The 18,427-nt window shown below is 43.3% G+C and overlaps 1 protein-coding gene and 1 long non-coding RNA gene across 3 annotated transcripts in view; one reads left to right on the top strand and one right to left on the bottom strand.

Moving 5' to 3' along the window:
* The window catches only part of LOC143693625 (uncharacterized), a 45,939-nt gene extending 36,227 nt beyond the window's left edge, over positions 1-9,712 (bottom strand). Inside the window, exon 1 of the long non-coding RNA XR_013181535.1 lies at positions 9,116-9,712. This is a non-coding gene — a long non-coding RNA (uncharacterized LOC143693625). The remainder of the gene's footprint in view (positions 1-9,115) is intronic.
* Positions 9,713-9,896: 184 nt separating this feature from the next.
* Positions 9,897-18,427, top strand: part of FBXO11 (F-box protein 11) — a 70,854-nt gene continuing 62,323 nt past the window's right edge. For both annotated transcript variants that reach the window (XM_054629133.2, XM_054629132.2), the window contains exon 1: positions 9,897-10,349. In XM_054629133.2, coding sequence (XP_054485108.1) covers positions 10,235-10,349 — 115 coding nt within the window. In that variant the 5' untranslated portion in view covers positions 9,897-10,234. The remainder of the gene's footprint in view (positions 10,350-18,427) is intronic.

Below are 18,427 nucleotides of genomic sequence, written 5' to 3'. Positions count from 1 at the left end.
TAGTCATTCTTTGGCCTCAGAAAATTACCTTTGAATGTTTTATGCAAGAGTATTCATTATGAACAATTAATGTACTGAAAATGTCAGCACCTCAAGAAGGCATTTTATAAAAGATGAGTAAATTTATGGCAATGCATCATTCAAACTTCCTGCACTTTTCATTTTTCTAAAATTTATGTCTTACATTGTAGTTCAATAGCTTGTAACAATTTGATGACCTGAACAGAATAATGTCAAAAATGTCTGTGTATTTTAGAAAAATTTTAGAACTTAAGATTTTTTTTTTTTGGTTCTTCACTATTTTTAGGTATGTCACAGCTTTATAGTAATTCAAAGTATTGACTTTACAACAGCTCTTCACATGCTTTTTAATCAGAAGTGAAAAAAAATTTGGTTCAGAGGAAGCTTCAGTCTACATAGAGACAGTCATAGAAAGTGAGGAAAGTCTTTTGTATCAATTGGAGGGTGGAAGGACTACTTGTACCCATTTATATTGATATTTGTTAAATTTTATAATGTAGAACACCCTGAATTTAAACCTCTTAAACTTTTCCCTTTGACATGTGGAAGGATCTCAGATTGTTTTGCTTAATTTAGTATGCTTTAAGCCTTGAAAACGATGAATGTTTCACACCACTGTCCAAATGCTCTAAAAAAGTATTTTAAAGGTACTGCCAGCTAATTACCCAAAGCCAGGAGCAGCAGATTTTAATCTAATTTCCAGTACCACTTGGAGTAACAGTCTCAGTGCAGCTGGTTTGCAGTGCTGGAGGGAGAGGTCACTCCAAGTGATGAGCTGCAGTCACGGGCAGCACATACCCCTCTCTTGAGTCACAGCACCACGCCTAGGAGAGCGTGAGCAGAGCAGCTCAGGGCTTGGCTCCTCCTCGGCAAGAACAAAGCTCTCCCCCAAAACCAAGAGAACCTTCAGCTCTGAGCTTTGCAAGTATCAGCTTCCTGCTCTGATTTACACTGCCACTCTTCTAGGTCACAGTACCAGTGCCATCTTTGTACCTTTGTGAGGGGACAGGTACAAGAAGCCTTGGGTTTATGAAAGAAAGTTTTGGTTTTTGAGCTTTATTCATCTTTTAGCTGACAGAGGTAATTGCTAAGTTTTATCCTGAGTCAGTACTGAAGTACTTTGGATTTTAGACAAAAGTCATCAGTTGCAGAAAGATTAGGAATAAATACAATGCCAGATGACTCTCACTCATACACTACAATAAGGGAAATATTGTTGGAATGGGATCTGTATTTCAATTCAATTATACTTGGCAGCTCAATTAGAATTGCTCACTATAATACAGATATTTCCTCTGTCAGTGTACTGTAGTAATGGATATTCTTCCCTTTTTATCTCACATATGAGTGATGAACAGGATGTTTCTAATTAAAACCAACGCCAAACATTCCATTCCCCAATCTTCACCTTTTTATGTTCCTTCACTGACTGCTCTTCCACACCTCCAAAAATTGACTCATAGATTGGACTGCCACCTCCTTTTTCCACACCTCACAGGCTGAGTATGGAAACCCTGCACACACACAGCCCAACAGAGTGTGGTGCAACAGAACCAGTCACCTCTCAAGATGCTCACGCACGCTATGGAAATTCTGGGATCGTGAGAGCTGGACCTCCCCTTTCCACCCAAACATGTTCAGAGCTATGCAAAATTCCAGCACTGAGCAGCCACAGCCCAGTACTGCCCAACACTAACTCCTGCACTCAATGTCATGTTGGAACAAAGCATAGAGAGAGAAAATTAGATTTGATGCTTTTCCTTCTTCTCAGTTGGTTTCTGTCTCACTAAAAAAAAAAAAAAAGTAAAATGCCTGACTGCATTTTTGAACAACTATTAATTACTCCATACCTGAAGTGGTTCACAGAAGAAATGCCATCTACACAAATGTAAACCTGAAAAAACCCAACTTGCATCAAAATATGCCTTGTTTTGCCAAGCAGCTTACAAGACAAAGTCATCCATTTAATCACACACAGTAATAAGATGACCAGTTTGATAAAAAACAAAGACAAGGATCAGCTATTAAGAAATGAAGATTACAAAACAAACAATAAAGGTTAAACATTTATAAACTTCTAGAGTAACAGCTTCTCTACTGATGTTGAACATAAACTTAGAATGACAGTCCGTAATCTGTTTCCATAAAACAGCATAGAGACATCACTTCCTTTTATCCAATTCCTAAAAGGAAAATTCTCTAGAATATCACACTAGTCTTACTCAAGTTTTCCTTCTCATCTTAGCTGAGACTTGAAAATATACAATAATCCTGATTTCCCATTTTTCTTTTCTGATTTGCTGTGTAAAAAGCATAAAAAACCTTAAGCAACAAGAAGATTTAAGACTCAGGAAGTCAGGGACTCAGTAAATCTGAGTTTGTAGTACTGGACGCAGCCAAGTGGAGGAAAACCAGATTTTATTTAACATATTTAAATCAGTTGTTCTGTAAGCTGCCCTTACAGTGAATGTACATTTACATATACTATATAGTATATATTTTGTTAAGGCCTAGATCACACTCAAGTTCATCACCAAGAGTTGGTGGAGAGGATTTTACAGTGCCATTGATCTCATTTATAAATACACGCCTCTGAATGGATGATCTATCCTCTGTGTCTGCTTATCAGCATAAAATAAGATAATGATAAGAACCTGACACATTAGGGATTCACCACAAAAACAGGGTCATTGGGGAATCAAAATGATCACAGCCAAGCCTTTGGTGAGATAAAGATGGGATAGGAAAACCTTCTAGATCTGGAATAACCTAAGATGACAACTGAGTAGACTCAAAAGGGGATTCCTGCAGTGTGCTACCCTTCAAATCTATTATATTTTGTCAGTTATTCCTAGGAAAACACCTCCTGTTGTTGATTAGCTGACCCTGCTGAGGTGTAGGAATGTGTACACGGAAAATGGAGGATAAACAGAAGCAAACATATCATCACCATGTGGATAACTGCACAAACCATGCAGCTCTGGAGAAAGTCACCTATAGGTGACTGTATGACATTTCTTGCCAACTTATCTGTCACGTGCCCTCAGCAGCAGAAGTCCAAAGCTCCTTGAAGGCAACAACAAACATCACCACCACGTGGCAACAGAGAGAAATTAACTGCTTAAAGTCATTACATAGGTTAAAGTCTCTATTCTCTGTGTGCTCCCGAGCTGGGGATCCCTGGAGTACGTGCTGCCTCCTGCCTGGGTGCACTGCTCAACCACAGAGCAGAACGTGGGGCTCCAGCAGCAGCCCAGACAGCTCCTACAGCAGCACAGCCATGGCTGAGAGCATTCCAGTAAAACAGCTCCAATTAGGAATGACTTTCACAGGCCCAGGGAAACACTGAAGGCATGCTTCCAATCTGTCTGCAAGCTTCCTTCGTGGAAGGGCCATCCTTTCCCACCACTTTTCTGCACTACCATTGCACATGTCTGCAAAACAGCTGTGCCTTCAGCTGGATTAGTTTGCAGTCATTTTACCTCCTTGACCTGCCTAACTGTGCTGCTGCAGAGATGCTGGTTGACAGAACAGGGTACAGGGTAGGGCAGCAAAAATATGACTGCAAAAAGCAGGATTGCTTCTTAAGAGGAACAGCAATTTGGACCCCAACTGCAAAATACTCTTCAGGGCATCCAAAAATGCTTTCTGATGAAATATCTCTTGGTCATAAGAATAATTAGACCTTACTCCCACTTATCAGATAGGGCACAACCAAGAGGTCCACCTGAGGCAGCAAGATGGAGAAAAAGGACCTAATTTCCCCTCTTCTACCTGCTCCAACTAGAGGAGCAAGCTGGCAGGACATATGTACACAATATGCTACACACTTTTTTTTCGCCAAGCAGTTCCAATCTTTCTATACAAGAGAACTCTTATGGTAGAAAAGGATACAGCTTTAGAGCAGGACATTTAAAAGGGCATCTGTCTACCAGGCAGCAAAGTGAAAAACTGTAATCTCTCTTTTTTTACCATGAAGAACTTGTTCCCACCAGTTAACAACAGCAGTTGCTGTTGGGGTTAAAACTGTCAGTACCAATAAAACCCACATCCACCTGCTCTCCAGATTTGAAGTGAAGGCAGTTGTATTCACGTGCTGATGGTGAGACCACTTTTGTCTTCCTGCCCTCAGGACTGAAAGCAGCATCCATTCCTACTGCTAACCCCTTTCTGCATGGAGATACCAAATCCCATTTAAGCACCCCACCTCTACAATGGATGCTCTACAATGCTGCCAACTGTTTGACACATTGAAAATGAAGACTGGGATTCCTCACACTCATTTTGTATTTAGCTGTTCCTAACAAAGGTGAAGCAAAGTGTCCCCAACTGCTCCTGCCCCTCTAGGCCTGTAATAGACCAGCTTCAGGGAACTTAGGTATTTTTTTAAAAATGAGGACCTCAGAATCCCACTGAGATATTTCTAGGGAAGAACCACCCCCTAAACCAGCAAAAAATTTCATAAAGAAGCCATTATTTTCCTTTCCTACGTTTAAATCTGGAGCCAGGCCCTCATATTACTCCAGCCTCCTGGTATTAAATGATTGATTTTTCCAGTTGGGAGTATTGGATGTACTTCTTGTAGACACTTCTCATTTGGGACCTGACTCAATTCATTATGTTGAAAGATCTCTTCAGGCTGCATCCTCTCCAAGGCAATATAAGTAACACCCACACCAGCCTTATTTGGGGGGGCAGAAAACCCCAGTTCTCAAGACAGAACTCATCATATGGATACACTGCTGATGCAATGTGCAAAACAAAAGTAGGCTCCAAGGAAAAAAAACTGAGTGAAGTCCATACTTGATCTCTGTACATGCATGTCTGAAAATGAACAGTGAGAAGCAAACCTTGAGTGAATGAGACCCACCAAGTAAAAAATAACCCATCATCACCCATAAAATTATGTGATTTATCCCAAATATATTTTAATTAATTTTAAAAATTAATTAAAATTAATTGGGATAAATCACATAATTTTAAAAAGCCTTGTATCAGGCTTGCCTTGTATTCAGACTATCTGAAGCACCTAAACTCAGTACAATCCAGAGGACCAAGTTTGGGAGTTTCATTGTGTACTATCAGGAAAAATGGGCTGAAAATATAGTATGGATACTTGAAACAGCTCCATACTCCCACTCCCTCTCCCTCCCTGAACATACAAAAAAATCCAGAAGGCAGCTGTGTAGATATTTATCTAGCTATGAAATTTCTACCAAGACAGCTAATAATGCTTTAAAACTCAGACACAAGCCCTCCAGGACTTTTTTTAGAAGTTACTTTTATTAAAAAAAAAAAAAAAAATGAGAACTGAAGTACCACTCATGTTTCCAGAGAGCTTTTGTTAGGGCAGAATTAAAATTAACATGTTAGATAAACATGTTGCAACAGTCATGTGAGCTTATAGGAAACAACACACATTCCCCACCCTGAGGTCTTTATTTTTAGTGCAGAAACCAGGTTGATATAGCAACAGAAAACATCCCAGCCACAGACATTCACCCAGAAGGCAGCCCAGGAAGGTCAGCTAACATCAAGCTGGATTTCAGGAGACAAGGATTCCAGGTAAAAGAAGGAGAGATTTAAGAGTCTTTTTCTGCAAGAGTGGGAAGATTCTAGATGCAAGAGATGGGTTGTAAAACATAATTAAGAGGAACTGAGGGTCAGAGACATTGCAACAAAATGACATTGGAATTTTTGAGCTGCACAGCAAGCATGTTCAACCAGTTCTAGGTATCCTTAGCTATTTCTGAAAGGCCCACATCTCCCCATCTCAGCAGACACATGCCTCTAAGTTTAAAGAGCTACAAGTCAGAAATTCACGCTGGGCCAGTCCCAAATCTTCAATGCAGTAATTTTTAGTCCAGGGACATATTAGCAGCATATGAGATAGCTCAAAATAATAGACAAAATTCTTATCCTTCTGAAAGCAGTAATGTGACACCATGGAGAAAGCCTTAGGTAAGGACTCTTGTACCCTAGGTTCTGTTCACAGCCCTGTAAATGCTCTTGGACAAGTCACTTCAACCCTTTCTGCTTCACTTTCATCCATACAGAGAGGGAGAGACGTGGCTCCTTCGCAAAACCACTTGAATCGATTAAAAAGTACAATAAAAAAAAAATTACTCCTTGTATTTCTTGTTCAAATCCACAAGCTGTAGGTAAAGGCTTTGTGGTGGGCTTTGTATAATTAACTATAACCATGTTCTCAAAATATTTCTTGTTCTCTCACATATATTAGGAAGCAAAAGCTAGGGAGAATACTGTCCATTTGTACTTAATTAAAAGTCACCAATTAAGTTGGGGGGGTTGTTGGTTTTTTCTTTTCAATTTTCAAAATTTTTGTTTCTGAATAATTTTGAAGTAGAGCTTTACGCCATCATACACAAGTTGAAGGCAGTCCTTACTTACATTTTGTGAACCCCTTAGAAGTAATTCACAGATCACAGATTCATTGACATCTGTTATCCTAGATTTGATCAACTGTTAAAGCAATACCCACATCTTCAGGGTAAGGATGGGTCATGACAAGTTAAATGAATCTATCCCATAAAAAGCATTTCTAATAAGCTCTGAAGCAAGGCTTTTCAGGTTGATAGTAGACATATACATTAAATAGAATAAAATAGTGGTGATTCCTGCAGATCACTCTGGCCTCAATCAGCCTTGTTGACTTACCACTTTGCACTGTCCCATAGTAATTTCCCAATCCTGTGGCAAATTTCTTTATTCTGTAACCCCACCACCTCTAATCTCACAGCAATACTCTGGGATTATAGAAAAGAAACAGTGATTCACTATCTCGATATTTAAGTTGTTTTAACTGTTTTCACTTTAGAGAAAGTCAGCCAACTCAAAGTTGCTCTTCTGTCTCTGCACATCACTCTCACAAACAGGAATCCCCTCCATGACAACTTGCACTAGATCTCTCTGTGAAGCTTCCTCATCTCTAACTATTCTATGCTAACACATAATTAACAAGTTACTGTTATCACTAAGCACTCTGTGGCATCTCTTCCTTCATGCAGGAAGGAAGGTGATCTCTTCAAAGCAGCAGCCAACTCTTCAAGAAACAGAGAACCAGTTATCATTAACATTTAAATACACACTCATTTGAAGTTCAGTGCAGCTCAGAAGATGGTCTGAATATGATGAGCTAGCACTTGACAACTCTGTCCAAATTGCTTATGCTATAAATGCTCCAAGCAAGCTCCTCACCCAGGTCTTGCACCTTTCTGTTCATAATGTGAGGCTGTTCAAGGGTCACCAAAAGGTGATTTGTGGCCAACATAACCAGCCCAGCAAGCATTTCTATTGTCGACAATTATGCAAAGAGATCACTGTACAGTTTAGCTCCACTTCCCATTCCCTCTCTTCCCAATTTAAATAAAGAAAAAGCTGTCTTGACAAAGGCAAAATTATCTTGCCAGTATAAATCACACCCACATTCAGGAATGCCTTATTAGCACATCATACGGGATGGCTTAAAGCACCTCCACAGTGGTCAACACAATGAAGCCCAAATTATTAATTTGGGCTTTCAGTGCCATTTCCATCACAGAATAGTCTTTTCCTTCTCAGAGGCTTTACAGCAGCAAGGAAGACACAGGATTGCAAAGTAGAACATTTTAAAGACTGACAAACAAACCTGAAATTATGGCCAAGTCCCAGACAGGATACATTTAACAGCTATGAGAAACAGATACAGAGATTTAGTCAATAATGTTTTGATGAGTTTTCAGGCTTTCTACTGTTTAGCCTTCTAAAGTACAGCCAAGAATGTCAGACAAGAGTACTGCAAGGATTTCTTTACTGCAAGCCTTGTAAGCAAACACTGAATACTTACAGGAATCACTTTTTCTGCACCAGTAATTTATTGAGTCACTGAATCAACTCTGTATAATTCAGCATGAGGTTTTTATTGCATCAACTCAGAGCATTTATCCCAAACTTCTGCATAACTTCTATAGATTGCCCTTGATGTATTTTGGTTGTCGGTGAGAGTACACCTTGGACCTTAAGGAGCTAATTACAGAAAGTGTTTTTGTAGGCCAGGAAACCATTCAGTTTCAAACTAGTGCAAGACTTCTTAAGGAAGTTTAGAGTTTGCTTCAATAAATAAAGTTTTATTCTAGTATCAGAACCTATAGATTCTTGAAGGCTCTCTGAAAATCAGCTTGTCATCCATCCTTGAACAAGCTTCAAAGATTCAGAGAACTAAAAAAATTGGAGTATACCTACACTGAGCAATTTCAGGTAATCTTGTGACCCCAAGAATTCATTTGCTTGGTGAAGAGAGCACAACCAGAACAGCTGAACAGAAATGGATTCAAACAGTTGAAACACTCCAGTTTAAAGATTAGAAGTTTCCAGTGAGGGGAAAAAAACCCTTAATCAGTAAAAACACAGTAAATTCAGCACCATACCTGGGTATGATTATTCTTCCCATTCAAGAGTTAAAGCAGAGTTTCACAATGCTAATACCAAAAATAAAAAATACTTTAATGATATTTACATGTAATTATGTAGCTCTACCGAATGTTCAGTACCATAGCCTAGTAATCACTATGACAGAAACTGGCCCCAAACAGATTGATGGTTATATTCTTTTTCTCTACAAAGTTCTTCTCACAGGAGCTTACCTTCATTATCTCTTCCCCTAATATCAGGGCATTTGGCAAGAATTATTTCTCTTGGACATAGAAAAACATCCTCTACTATTTCTGCAGTCATTCTTTAGGGCAACAAAATGCTAAGCACTAAAAAGTGCTCCTTAACAACTACTGAGATTTCTCACACATTTATATTTGGTCTAATGTGAACTGAGAATTAGAATTTCACTGTCATTTCCTTTGGAATCACAAGTGTAAGTGTTTTTAAAGCTTTTTTCTTTTTAAAAGCTGTCATTTTCTTTAGCTATATTATACCTTCATTTGTCAGCTTGAAACAAGCTCCTACCTAATGTGTTTTTAATTACCATCATTTATTTACATTTTATACCAGATAACACTCTTTTGCTTTTCAGGCATAGACAAGGGCCCTGGTTCCAGGAGCTCCCAGAGCTCAGTTTAAGTAGGACTCCACACAAACCCACCTTCACAACATTAGAAGCAGATTCCTGAGCAACCCCACAAAGAGATGATCTCTTCCTTACTGCCTGGGTTATGCCATCCATTTTATTAAGTGACTCCTGAAAAGAAAAAAGACCACAGCTAGCTTCGTTTACTTCTTTTCCCTGCTCTAAGGCCATCAGCTGAGCACCAACACAACAAATATAATAAAGGAAAAGCCTCATACACTTCTCTGAAGCCCAAACTAAAGAGCGTTATCGTTGTATTGGGAAAACACAGCACAAACAAGAGTGGGCACAGCGGCCAAGGAATATACACAAATCCAGAGGGGAAAAAATGGTTAGCAAGCAGCCAGGAAGCCGAAACGAGCCGGCACCCACAGCACGGCTAATCCCAGCCCAGGCAGGGTTACCAAGGCGCAGAGCACCACAACAAGGCACCGTCGCCAGACGCCCGCCCTCTCTCCTTCATCACACACGGCCTGAGCGGAGCCTGCCAGACCCCTCCGCTGCCCGTGTGCTGCCGGCGGCTTCCGGGCTGCCCCGGGCCCGGCTCCCGCGCCGGTTCCTCACAGGCGCTGCCACCACCACAGCCGGGCCCGAGCGCCGCCATTGCCGCCCCACACGCGCGGCCCCGGCGTTTTATAGGCACCGCGCCGCCCCACCCCGCGCCGTGCCGCCCGCCCGCCCCTCCCCAACCCGCGCACCGATAGTACGGCAGCGCCCATTGGCCGCGCCGGCGCCGGCCGTTTGTGTGGGGCGCGCCGATTGGCGGAGCGCGGCCGCCCAACGGCCGCCCGCTCGCGAGCGCGTCCCTGGGGGTGTCAATGGCTCCTCCTGCCACGGAGCAGCGACGGGCCTGAGCCGGGCAGGACCGCGGGATCGCCGGGGGCCGGGACGGGGGGGGCGCGGCGCCATCGTCCCCCACAGCAGCGCTGAGAGAGCCGGCGGCTCCTTTGCCTTCGAGCGAGCCGGCAGCGGCGGCGGGACCCGCGCCCGGAGATTTCCCCCCCGCCCTTCCCTGCTGCCCGCGCCTGCGAGGCGGCCGCCCCGGGGCTCCCTCCGAGCGCCCCCGTCCCCGCCGAGGCACCGGTTGCCGGAGGATTCCCCCCCTCCCCTCCCGCCGCCCACACGAGCCGGCAAATGAACTCGGTCCGAGCCGCCAACAGGAGACCCAGGCGAGTGTCCAGGCCGCGCCCGGTGCAGCAGCAGCAGCAGGAGAGGAACAACGCCGCCGCCGCCGCCGCCGGGGATCGGGGTAAGCCGGGCTCGGGGCCCGCCCTGCGCGGAGACCGGCAGGAAAAGCCCAGGCTGCTTCACCCTTGGCTCCCGCTCAGGCCGCGCTTTGTTTGGCTCGGGCTCTGCCCCGGCTCGGGGGGAGGCGGGGGCTCGGCCCCTTCCCGGGCCGGCGAGGGGGGAGCGGATCGCCCGCGGCCCCTCGGGACAGGACACCCCCCCGAGCCCCCGCCCCGTCCCCGGGGACCGCGAGCGGGCGAGCCGCCCTCTCCCCCCGGGAACACCGGAGCCTCCCCGCGGGGAGCGTCGGGCCTGGCCCTGAGGGCCGCGGGGGGAGAGCGCCTGGGGGGCTGCGGGGCGGGGGGAGGCGATGGTGTCGGGCCACTCTCGGCGGCACCTTCCCCGAAATGGTGTCCGGGGGCGGCGGCCCCGGGTCTGGCCGAGGCTCCGCGGGGCCGGGCCCGCTGCGCCGCGCCTGCTGCGCAGTTCGGGCTCCGGCTCCAGCGGCGGCGGGGGGGCCGCGGCCCATCGGCCATTGATCCCCCCCGGCCACGCCGCCCCCGCCACCCCCGAGCGGAGCGGGGGCTCGGGCCGCCCGCAGCCCGGCCCTGCCCGGCCGGGGCCTAGCCAGAAAATGTTGACAATTGTGAGCTAGTGGGGGAAAGCACCATTGTGTGAGGGCATGAGGAAGCGGCGAGGTGGGATTCGCCCCTCATGGAGCCCGGAGCGGGGTGCGGGGGGGCTCGGGGGTGGCGGCCCCTCGGGCCTGTCGCTGTCGCCCCAGTGGTGGCTCTGGGGGTGCCGCTGTGCCTGTGCTCCGAATGTGCAGGGCTGCTGGTGGCTGAGCTTTTTTTTTTTTTTTTTTTTTTGAAGGCGAGATGGGGGTGGGATTGGAGGAGACATTTTGCATGTCTTATCTGGTGGATTAGATTTTAATTTTTTATGCATTACCTGTCACAACTCCGGCATGATAAAGAAGACTGATCCGTGGTGCGGTCTTAGGTGTACAAATGCCTTTTTAAAATTAAAAAAAAAAAAAAATCTTCATTGTCAGCTGAATGTCTTTTGTTTGAATATCTAGGATATCGCGTTCAGAACAAGGTGTTTTAACTACGGAGATGCGTCGCGATAAATATTTTAGTGCATTTTATGCAATCAGAACATTTTAAGTAAATGAGGTAAAGAAAATTTAATACGAAGAAGTATTTTTAATTCTCCATTCCTCTCCCTCCCCTCCCTCCCCTTCCTTCCCCCGCCCCCCCTCGCACACATTGGTCAGAGAGCAAAGAATGTTACCCAGACCAGATTGCTGTGTATATAACCAGAGGATGTGATGTCTTATGCCCAATTATGGGTCTTGTGTAAACCTTCCAAAATCTTCAGTAATTATATGATTAAAATGACTTCTCTGGTATACTGACATTTAAAAGAAAAACAACAACACAGAAAATAAAGCAAAACAACAACAAAAAAAAGAACTTCCTCTCAAAGACATGCACTGAGGGTTTTCATCATCGACGTTCCATATGCAGAATATAGGCATTTTTTCAACCTCATGACTTACTTTGCCTTTTAAACAGATGAAAATACAACTTATAAAAGGCATCCAGAATGATGTGCTTATGGATTAAATTCAGTGATTATTCAGTTTTACGTTGGACTGCCACTGTTCATACGATACTAATTTGCTAAAGATACAGGCAGAAACTTTCTCTATTGAAATGTGAGGCTGCAGTGTATTTGTATTACTCTGATATTTCTGGAACTCTGGACTCACCTATTTTTTTATTCTTTTTCTCACATTGTTCTTATGGTTCACATGGTTGACCACTCAGTGGTGATGAAATTATAGCAAAATCAAATCCCATGGTTTGTGGAAATCACCGTTTCATGTGGATCACTGCTAGCTTTTTCCTTGCATTTTTGAAGGTCAGTTGTGCTAGTCTCACTTGCCCAAAAATGTGTCAACAGCATTAAGATTTTTTTGTCACTAGTGTTCTATCTGCATTTGGGGGTGTCTCTAGTGCAGTTTCTGTTCTATCTCAGGATTTGCAAGGTCTGATCCACTATATCTGGAAGGTAATTTCAGTTTTACCTGTGACTTTGATGGCTTTGTGCAGGGCTATTGCAGTAAAGGCTGATGAATTATGCTACTAAATTAAAAGCCAATATGCTGGGGTTAGACTATACCATGCAAATCAGTGTTGACTTTTTTCACCTTTATTCCCAAGCAATGTAGGTCATCCTAAAAAAGGCTGTACAAAAGAATCAGTATAAGTTATTAGGAAAGGGTTTCTATTGAACTCAGATTTAAATTTGTAAAAAAAAACCTTTTACTGGATACTGTGAGTGCAGCTGTGACTGAACAAAAATTATTTTTTGTTACTGTTAATTTCTTTCCTCCTTCATATTACAACTCTGTGCTTATAGGCACAGATATCACGGGACAGAGTTGATAATACAGCTCACAGTTAATCTTTGGAACTTCTTGTTTCATATCATTAAATTGCTTAGTAAAACATGTACTAGGTCTTGAGCTTTATTTATTATTTAATGCTGCGTAAGTAGACAGTGTTTTACAACTGAGTAACAGCTGTTACATGTTCACTGCTGGGTAAAAATCAAGTTATGATGCCTATTGTTAATAAATTGATCACTGAGAAAAAATACTTTTCTAAAAATCCTTCCTCAAAGGCTCCTTATAAGAATTTAAAAATCATACAAAGCTGTTCTTTATACTGAAGTAATTCTCATTTTATGTGTGTAGTAGGAACAAATCTAATGAATATATAACCATGCTGTCTATAATATGCATTGATGAACAATACCTGTGTTCTGATTAGTGGGGGAGATCATAAATGATTGCAGCTAAAAATATTTTCTCCCCCAGACTCACTGCGTTGTTCAGCCAAGATAAGATGTCATCAGGACACGCTTCCCAAGATGTTTTGCCTTATGCTCTGCTGTTCACACCTCCCTCCATCTAAGTTAGCCACTCTGGCTACACCATGCCACTTCTGTTCTACCTTCTCCCTCCTGATCTCTCCTCAGTCACCAGTGGGGTTACCAGTGGTTTATTCAGTGGTTTTGCTATTCTGCATGAATGATACAGAATAGATGTGTCCTTTTATTTTCTTTAGGACAAAGGTCTACCCAAAAGGAAATCTGGACTCGGTAATGTTTATGATTAAATATTCCCATGTTTGCTTATAGTGCTGGTTTTTTCTTCCTTGATTGTAGAGGTTTGGCTAGTTTTGCTAGGAAGAAGACAAGGTTATACACTTACTTTAAAAGACCAAAAGATCTTGTCCGGAATGCAGCTGAAATTGTCAACCTCAGAGCTATCACATGAATATTTTTTTCTTGTTTCTCTTCTTCTCAAAATAATAACTCCATTAGTGCATATGTGCCTGTGTAAAACCAGCACATCATTGGCTGTAGTACTAATGAGGTTTTGAGCTGCATGTCCAGAATTAAGTGCTCTTAGGCTTGGCTCCTGTGTGCTGATAAGTCCCCAGCTGCATCTGCCACGGTGCTGCTGTTCCCTGCTGCCGGTGTCCATGTGACAAGGCAGGAGCTGGCTCCGAGCTGCCTGCACCAAATGCTAACTGCCTTTTTTTTTTCCCCAGGTTGATTTTTGGCACGAGTGCTGCTACAAGGGAAGGGATAACACTGAACGCCTGTGGGTGTGGTGGGACTGTGGCAGCTCCATTTTAGATTGGGTTAAGCTGGGTCAATACTTTTGGAGCTGAGGCAAATTTAATACATGCATGCTGTAAACCTACCGTGCAAGTTTGCTTCCCCTCCTAGCCCCAATCTATTTTGCAGTGAAAACAAGATAGATACACCCATATAGTCTGTGTGTCACTCTGCAACTTCTGAACTTGTTAGCTCGTTTAAACCAAAGTTGCCAAAGGGGTGTGAAGTTTTTTGGCTGGGCAGAGGACGAAGACAATGAGGGAAAGACATTTATAACTCACCCTCTTCTACCCATGCCAAGAAGCAGCAACCAGCTGGCCTGTCAGCACACAAGGTAATTGAATTAGTCATTTGTCTGTATAGGGGACACGAGGGCTTGACAGACTGGGAAAAGGAGTGGGTTAGGCTGTGTAAAACAAACATGCAGAAAGTAAACTCCAGTAGAGTTCTTGCTCACAACATTTGAATTTTGTAATGTTGAGATAAATATCTTAGGAAAGGTAAGGAGTGTTTATTTGGCTCTGTTTCAAGTGTGTGTGTGAAAGCACATGCATTATTATATATGTTTTGTTTTGTATGTGCTAAAGGCTTATTTGGTGGGTGCAGGGCAGTAACAGTAACTGAATTAAATTATTCTTATTCTGAAGCAAGTGCACAGACTTGCATCAAAGAACCTAAATGGGTTTCAGTTTTTGTAGGGTCACCCCTTAAGGCGAGAAGTCAAGTCAGGCATCAGTTGCTCCACATGGAAAGAAATCTAGTTAAGGCTTTTCTCTTATTTCTTGAAAGTGAGTCACGGGCTGGGAAAAGATATTGAAATAAAATTATTCTTTTTGCAATGAAAAGTTTCCAAAGTCTACCTTACAGATAACAATTTGGAGTCTATAAACTTGGTTCTTCAAGTACAATTTCCGTTTCCCAAAGCCTCATTCTGCATTAGGAGTGCAAAGGAGTATCCGTGTACCTTTGTTGTCCTTCATATAGGACAAGTGCCTAAACCTATGCTAAAGCTTTCTATTTCAATTGGAGAGATCAAAATCAAGTGTATTTGTTCTTGGCATACACAGTAGTGTTCATTGCCTATAGTCTTGGTATATTTTACTCAATCATAAGACTATTAACATCTGTTATAGTTTCCCAGAAATACCAAACCTTTTTTTACTTTCTGTGTGACAAAAACTTGGAGCCCAGTGGTTTAAGAGATAATGAAGCCTCCTCCACGGGTCTATTTTATATCTTTGTGGTTTGGGGAAAGGTTATGCTCTGTGCCCCCCTCCTTGCTCTGGTGCTTCCTGGGACAATCACAGCTACAGAGTAGACCAAAGCTTGCAGTGTATGTCAGGCTTTTACTGCAGGTGTGCAGGCATGAAGCATCTCATTTGTTGAGCATAAATAAACATTCTGTGTGCTGGATGTGAGGCTTTGATGTAGATGCATGGAAGTGGAGCCCTAGGAAGGCTGTGTCAGGCCAGCAGCTGCCTGGGAAGGTCAGGCTGGCAGCCTGCTTTCATGGCAGCTCCCTCCGCAGCGTGGTGAGCCCGGTGTGCCTCACGAGTGCTGAATGTGCAGAGCCACTGCTGGGCCGGGTGTTTGCTCAGCACACTGAGCACACACACTCACAGAGGTGGCATCCCAGGGGCTGCCGCTGCAGCCAGGACAACTCTTTGGCCCACACTCTCCTCTGGGTCCCTGGGTAATTGGAAGGAGGATGCACCAGGTGCGTTGTTAACGTGCATCACCTGTGGCAACACTTAAACTTCCTCTCGCAGGCCTTGCCTGTAAACTCTTTGGTCTGCTAGGAAGAGGAGGTAGTGTGCTTCTGTAAGGTTTCTAAATTGCATTGATTAGTGATTAAAGGTATTTAGCCTTACACATTACAACAGATGCAATAGGAAAATTAACCCAGAGCTGCACAACATATGGATAAAAAAAGAAGCAGAGGTGAACTGACTGAACTAACAGGAATTGAGAAAATGGAAGGTTTGTCAGTTGAATTTGTCATTGCCTAATCTTTTCACAGTTTCAGATTATTAGGTATTTCTTTCTGTTTCTTGTGTGATGTTTCTGCATTCAGCACTTGGATTGGAAGGGGAGTAAAATGTGGTGGTTCTTGCTCATGATACCACTGTGGTATCTGAATATAATCTAGGCTTTTAGTATGAGTCCTTCAGTTCTTGTGAAATGGGGGCCAAGGAGGGGGGAGGGAAAGAAAGCAAATTAAAACATGCAGTGAAATTACAGAGTATCAAAATTCTGCTTTTGTAGTATATTATTGCTTTTAAATTTTTGTTGAAGAAAAGAGTGAGTTCTAGATGTGGGTTCCTAACTAAAGAAGATGTTCTAGAGGCATCTTCTATTATGTGCCTTGTACTTCCTGTTAGAAAGTTTAATTAACTTTTCTTGAGATGATTAAAATATATGATTCTGGAATCCTTCATAAAAGATAGCTTGAATAGTAGTTATTGTGGTTCCTCTCAATAACAATTTTCCTGATTATAAAAATCAGGAAATTCCCTGTTCTTAAAATTATTATTCATTTGTGGGTAGAAGCTAGGCTAAACAGGCAATGAACACTTATAAAACCTGAAGTTCTTTCAGTAGGCTTTTGGGGACTATTTTTTGTGCTCTCCTCTGAGAGACTTCCTTTTCTTGCATTTTTCCAAGAGAGCTAAGTAATTGTGGAGCCTGTTAGTTAGAGAAGGAGGTTGTCCTGGTTCTCCTGCTTCTAACTTCATGCTCAGCCTTTGCCTTGCTTTGACACCCTTAGCTCCCTGAACCATATCACCACAGAAACCAAGCCTCCAAAGCACTGTGAGTAGTGACCTGCTGCTTTAGCTGTTGGAGCTCTCTAACTGCAGGGTTGGGTGAGTAAGAGAACTGCCCATCACTGGGACTGGCCCTTGCCCTCACAGGTCACCCCTAGATCAGCTTGGCTGTGCTGTGGGGTTGGAGCCTGCCCCAGTGCCTGGTGCCAGTGCTGTGTGTTTGAGAGGAGCTGTTGCAATGCTGCTGGGGCTCTGTGCTGTGGGACATACAATGAAACCTTCTGTTCGTTGTTACAGAAACCTGCAGTTTCCATTCCGTTGCCAGGTTTGTCAGGTCCCTCTGATGTCTTGTATGTGAGAGTTCAGGCACTGCTTTGTTCTGGGAGCTCAAAGTGCTGCATAGTTGAGCTCTGCCTGGAAACCTTGTCACTCAGGCTCCTGGGTTTGTTTCTGTTGAGCTCTCTACCTTGACTCTATGTAGGTTGTTCCACAGAAGCCTGTATAGATATGCTTCCCATACATACCGGATATCTCTGGTATTCCAGTATCAAAATAATAGTAGTGTTTATCTTCTTGCACAACCAGTTCTGTGTTCCAAAAAACTGATTCAGCTGTACCATGTGAGTGCCAGTCTAGTGCTGGTAGAGCTTATAGACCTTTTCCTCACTTTTTCTGTGCTGACTGACTGCATTGAGCTTGGTGGGTACATGCAGCCTAGAGAGCTGAGCACTCCTGAGAATGAGATTGGAAAACAAAAGCTTGGGTTTTATCCTACTTTGAATTGCCACTACATGGCAACAAGGCCAAATGAACAACTGTACTTGAAATTCCTATACTTATTTTAAATAACCACTGTCCATGCCAGCAGAAGAGCTGAATTTGCAGTCTCATGGTCATGGTACTGTGTGTATGGTTTTATACTGAAGGGCTGATTAGCATTAATAGGTCACGTTACAGAAACTATTTCCTTTTGGTAATCCCAGTTTGTAGTATTTGGAAACAGCCTGTTTACCTTAAGGGCTCTCATCTGTGGGTTCTCTTCTGTTGCTTGTTTTCAGCTTATGCATCCAGAAGCAAAGGTTCCAGGGTTTAGTGTCTTGCTTTCTGAATAGGGGTGAGTTGTAGCTCTACAGCAGGTCTACATTTCAAGCCAGCTTTGTATTTGGACAGGTTATTGTAGGATGACAGGTTACCATATGTCAGCTGATCTGGGGTGTCTGATTCACAGTAATTGTTCATGTGTATGCTCTTAGCCTGTGGCAAATGGAAGGTAATTTGAGTTAGCTTGACCCTCTTTCATTATGCTCTTGCAAGGCACTCCCTTCTCCATGTGGATTGTTAGACCTGCTGAAGAGCCTTGGCTAAAACAATAATGCAGTTTCTGTCTCTCAGCTAGTTTGGCTGTAGAACAGCAGGATGAGGACTTCACCACCTTCCTATATTGTTGTGGTTTTGAGACCATACCTTGCTGAAGAAATAAATCCTACAAAGATGCTATCCTGAAAACCAGTCAGATGTTACAATTGCCAGGTGTGTTTTTCTTTAGCAGAACATACAAAGTTTTATTAGTGCATTTATAAACATATAGAACAAGTTGTTTATTTCACAGTATCTTGGTATACTTCTTTCTTGTTTT

This window comes from Agelaius phoeniceus, chromosome 3 (assembly GCF_051311805.1).
Source record: "Agelaius phoeniceus isolate bAgePho1 chromosome 3, bAgePho1.hap1, whole genome shotgun sequence".
Taxonomy (NCBI): Eukaryota; Metazoa; Chordata; class Aves; order Passeriformes; family Icteridae; genus Agelaius; species Agelaius phoeniceus.
The sequence above is the reverse complement of the archived record's forward strand: the minus strand, read 5'-3'. Positions and strand labels throughout refer to the sequence as shown.